The 5,432-nt window shown below is 36.1% G+C and overlaps 1 protein-coding gene across 1 annotated transcript in view; it reads left to right on the top strand.

Annotated features, from left to right (window-relative positions):
* Positions 1 to 3,491, top strand: part of FAM13B (family with sequence similarity 13 member B) — a 66,843-nt gene extending 63,352 nt beyond the window's left edge. The window contains exon 20 of the mRNA XM_045285032.1: positions 1,127 to 3,491. Coding sequence (XP_045140967.1) covers positions 1,127 to 1,250 — 124 coding nt within the window. The 3' untranslated portion in view covers positions 1,251 to 3,491. The remainder of the gene's footprint in view (positions 1 to 1,126) is intronic.
* Positions 3,492 to 5,432: the final 1,941 nt, after the last annotated feature.

Here is a 5,432-nt window from a genome sequence, read left to right on the forward strand (position 1 = left end):
ATTGTGGTAGCAGTTGTACAATACTGCTTGATGTGATTGAACTATGGAATGCTATGACATCTGTAAGAGCTCTTAATAAAATGATTTTTGAAAAAACCAACTGGGTGCTTTACCAAGCCACTCACTGTGTTACAAATTCCCAAGTGTTTTTACTTTTTTAAAAAAAGTAACAATTTCTTCTGCTTTGAGAGTCTCCTATATAGGCTAGCATATATTTTTAAGAAAATCTCAAGATCAGGAGGGGTATTATACAAATACCTTCTGTCTCTATCATATTGGGGAAAATTTTGCTCATAATTATAGTTAGAATGATTTGATGGGTGTACCTAGTCATTAAATTGATTGAATTGAGTCATTATTAGTATAAAATGGGAATACTACTATTGCTAGAATAGAGTGCAATGTTTATTTTTATATCAGTTCATTGAAACCACAATTAGCTAAATATATTAAATGATCCAATGTAGACCTCCAATATTTAATGACAATATCAGGGTCTAGCAATGGATATCTTATTGAAATATTTTGGTAACCTCTAGTTACCTAATTTGATCACTGATTAAAAGTGTAATATTGAACTCAAGAGGCAAGCGAATTTTGGGAATGATGAGGGCAACAAATGTATAGATGTGCTCTACACAATTGATCTATGTATTGTGATGAATTTTATGAGCCCCAATAAATTGATTTTTTTTAAAAAGTATAATATGTAATCTTTAGGAACTCATATATAAAAGGAACTCATCAAAAATAAATATATTCTAGGAGTCTTCCTTGAAGATGGATATAAACCAAAACTCACTGTGATTTCAGCTCATAGCCACCTCTACGTAAGGGCTCTGAAACTAAATCTTTATGGAAGTAGATAGCCTCAACTTTCTCGTTAGGAGCAGCTGATGGGTTTGAGCTATTAACCTTGTGATTCTTTTTTTTCCCTTTCCTCCATGTTTCTTCTCCACATGGACTAGCACTGTGGTGCCTGCCGTGCTGAATTATGGTGTTTGCAGGGCAACTTTTTGTTTGAAGTTATATTGGGATGACTTTGTATCTTATATTAGGACAACTGGTTAGGGTCTTTATTTTCTGGTTAATTTTTAGAATATTAAAGTTTTTTTTTTTTCCCTAGGAATGCCCAAAAAGAGGATCGTGTTCCAGTGCTTGAGGAGTACAGGGAGTACAAGAAAATTAAAGCCAAACTTAGGCTTCTTGAAGTTCTTATCAGCAAACAAGATTCTTCAAAATCCATATAAAACATCCTTTGAAACATCATAAAATCAGTTATATTCCTTGCTACCATCATGTATTCTTGGCTGGTACTTGATTTCGTTTTGTTAGGCACACAGAGCTTCAATTTGTACTCGGTTGTGGTGCCACTAAAGAAATTATGGGAGGGTAAGTAGGCCCTCTACAGGGAGCTTAAGTGATGTTCAGATTAGCCACAGCTCGATCTCTCCATCTTTAGTAAAAATGCAGTTTCCTTCACTGTTTTGTACTACAGATAAATCCTGTCCTCTAAAGACTAGAATTTCATCCTTTCAACTTCAAGAACTTTGGAAATACAAGTTTTTCGTTATTATCAACTTTATTATATTTTGCCATTACTGAAGAAAATTGAGAGGAAAATCTTCACACCACACTGAATTCTTCGCTTGCCTTTTTCTTACAGAATGACTGGAAATTTGAAAGAAAAGCCTATAAAAGTGCAAATATGCAACTGTGTTCTATCTTTTCCTAGCAAACCAAAATCAGACTGACAATTCAAGTCCAACTATGGAGCCACCTTTTTGTTCACTTCCCAAAATGACACTTTCTCACAGGTAGTATGCTAGCAAAATCTCATACTTCAGTGGTCACACAACTTCTGAATGAAGATAACAGTGGGTAGACCAAAAAGTGGCCTTGTTTTAAGTATAATAAAAATATACATCACACACACAATTGAATTATATCACATGCTGCCTATGGGACTTACGTTACTATTTGTTTTCTCAGTTACCTGTGTATCAGCTGGTGATGATGTGATTTGTCTGGGTCAGATCTGAGTTGTTTCCCCCACCCACCTCCAGATAATGTGAGAAAATTGCCATGTCAGTATGCAGGAAGTTTGTTGGTGCTCTGACTTGTATGTTCAATCAACAGGGCCTACATTGGCAAAATAGTCATTATGCCTAAAGTAAATTTATTTTTAACAAGGGCTAATACCACTGCAATTTTTACATGTATCTTCAGGGGGGTCGCATTGTTTTGTTTCTTTTAATCGGCAAAATTCACACCAAAACATCCTTTTGCTCGATCACATGTTGTTTAAAGCAGCTGGTTATGAGATGTGTAGTGGTATGCCCCTTGACACATACTGTAAGCATATCTTTTTTCATTGGCTTTGCATGGCTTTCTTAAGGTAATCTACCTGTATTGTTCTAATTTTTTTCATAGAATGGTGAGTTTATTTGTGCTAACAATACAACAGTCATTAATAGCTGATTCTGGTCAGGCTTAATCTAAGTGTTAATTTTTCTCCCCCTGGTGCGTTTTTGGATTGATAAGTGTCTTGTTTTGACTGTGGCCATGTTTTGCATGCAGTGATTCATGCATGGTTTTCTTACTAGCTAATAGTAACAGTTATGTATCAAAACAGACTTTTGCAACATCCTTTAATAAGGTGAGGGAAGCATGAACCTCGGGTTTCTGGCATTATTACATAGTAAGCACATGAAGTAGCTTGATAATAAATAGTGTTTCTAGTACTTCAGATTTCACCTGTGTGTGCAATGCCTTTGGGGGGGGGAGGGGGAGGGAAAACGCAGTGGTAGTGAATGTGTAGTTGGGGAATAAAACAAGCACTAAATCCAGCCCTTTTTTGCATGGTTTCCTTTTGATACAGCTAGGTTATTCATAATATATACCTTGAAAAGTAAAATTGAAACACCAGAAAATGTGTCACTTGGGTTTGAATCCATCATGCAGTGTGCATTTTAGTTCATTTCTCTCCGTCTCCAGACAGGAGTGTATCTAAACATCAGATTTAATGTGCACTGTGTATTGTTTTATGTGAATGTTTGTGTTTTATATGCCACATGCAAAAATGTCCATATGCACTATTTAAATGTTTTAAATAATATATTCCTTCTTTATAATGCTTAAATCTATATGAGTACCATATTTTTATAAGTCAGTGGCCTGACTGGTTTCATTTTAAAATTAACAGCTGCTTCATGATGTTTGTTACTCAATGTTAATGTTTGGCTGTTAAGTAGAATAGATAAAAGTGGCATGGCAGCACTTACACTATGTGACAGTATTGTGTGTCATAGTTGAGCAGTAGATGGTAGAAATAGGCAATCTGATAGTTTTACCTTAGTACAAGTCAAAACTGTATATCTATATACAGATAATATATAGATATATATGTCCACCCGTGTAATTGCATTACTGTGTCTGGCACTTCATTGTATAGACTTTTGTAATAAAAGAACTTAATCTTAATGTTCAAATACTGTAAATGTTTTGGTTTTTTTCCCCCCAGTAGGTAGTGTTTTTGTTTTTGTTCTTGTTTTTGTTACGAAACCACATGGGGACTGGCTGCAGCTCTGGGAAGTGGTATGCTAGACAAAAGCCATCCTGTTAATTCCTATGGCTATCTAGGGAGACGGTTTAGAGGACAATCAGTATTTCTTATTGCAGTGAACTACCCTATGAAGAAAATTTGATATACAATAGAACAGGAAGTTGGCATGTTGCAGGTGGGTGGTGATTAGAACATTACTCGATGAGTTTTAGAATCCAGGAATTCTTAGCATAGAGTAGTTCTGTTATAGTGGGTAACACTGGGCTAGTAACTTCATGGTCTGCAGTTCAAACCTACCAGCCAACTCGAATGGACAAAGATGAGGCTTTCTGCTCCCATAACAATTTACAGCCTCAGAAACCCACAGGGGTCTTTTCTTTACAGGGTTGTTGTGAGCTGTAGTTGACTTGGTGAGGTTTGTTTTATTAAGCATTGATGTGGAAGTTTGAGAGCTATGGTTAAGTTATGCTACTTGGCCTAAGAACATGTGACTGACTTTTAGGAGGGCATATGTGGCCTAGAAATGTTGCAAATTGCTATCTGGTGTCCAAAACAGATGGCAGCTAACCTAGCAAGATACTTGCAATATCGTGATTTATACTTTTCAAACACAATTACGTATGTACTCATACTCCAACTTTTTTTAAAACCTGCTTTTAAAGTACTTGAGGAAAACTGGGAAGATAATGCTTTGAAAATGATGGCGGCATATTTGCAAATAAATGTACTTGACACATTGGAGGAATGTATGGATTGTGATAAGAGATGTAAGAGCCCCCAATAAAAGTTGGGTTGTGTTTTTTTAAGTAGTTGAGGAGGCACACTTGGGAAATTTTAAAAGAACTTTAGAACCTTTATAGATGAATTTCTACTTTGAAGATAAGTTTCTAAAAGTGGTTGGAGTCTTGTACATTTTGACTTTTTCCAAGAGTTTCAGAATTGGGAGGATGGGAGTTGATTTCCCCCGCCCAGGTTGTTTAAGTATGAACTTAGGGAAACTGGCAGTTGTAAAAAAGATGATACCTAACGATCGAGATCCTAGGCATTAATAACCTGAAATGGACATTTTGAATTGGATAATCATGATTTACTGTGCTGGGAATGACAAAGTCAAGGGAAATGGAGTCACATTCATTATCAGAGCCCTTCAAGATCTGTGATAGGATAATATCTATACACCTACAGAGAAAAACTGGTAACAGCCATTCAAATTTATGCATCAACCACTAAGGCTAGTGAAGAAAAAAATTGAGGAATTCTACCAACTTCTTTAGTCTGAAATTGATCAAACATACAACTAAAATTCAGTGATAATTATTGGGTATTTGAATACGAAATTAAGAATAAAGAGGAAAACTCGGTAGTTAGAAAATTATAGAAATGGCTAAAGACCACATGATAGAATTGCAAAATCGACTCCTTCAATACCTTTTTTTCAACAACAGGGCAACAACTATACATGTGGACTTTGCCAAATTAAATACACAGGGCTGAAAACTGACTACAACCTTGGGAAGAGATGATGAAGAAACTCAGTATTACCAGCCGAAACAAGGCCAGGCAACAGGAACAGCCCATCAATTGCTTAAAATCCATGAAACCAAATGCGACCCTAAGTATATGCCACCTGAATTGAGAGAACATCTCAAGAACAAACTTGACACATTGAACTTGAATGACAGGAGACTTACAGAGGTATGGGTTTGCATCAAGAACATCATACATGAAGAAAACAACTCTGCTATTGAGTTGGTTCTGACTCATAGTGACTCTATGGGACTGAGTAGAACTGTCTCTGTGGTTATCCAAGATTAAATTGTTAGGGAGCAGAAAGCTTCCTCTTTTTCCCACAGGGTAGCTGGTGATT

The sequence above is a fragment of the Echinops telfairi genome, unplaced genomic scaffold (genome assembly GCF_000313985.2).
Source record: "Echinops telfairi isolate 266 unplaced genomic scaffold, ASM31398v2 ScPeMD7_7469;HRSCAF=8507_1, whole genome shotgun sequence".
NCBI lineage: Eukaryota > Metazoa > Chordata > Mammalia > Afrosoricida > Tenrecidae > Echinops > Echinops telfairi.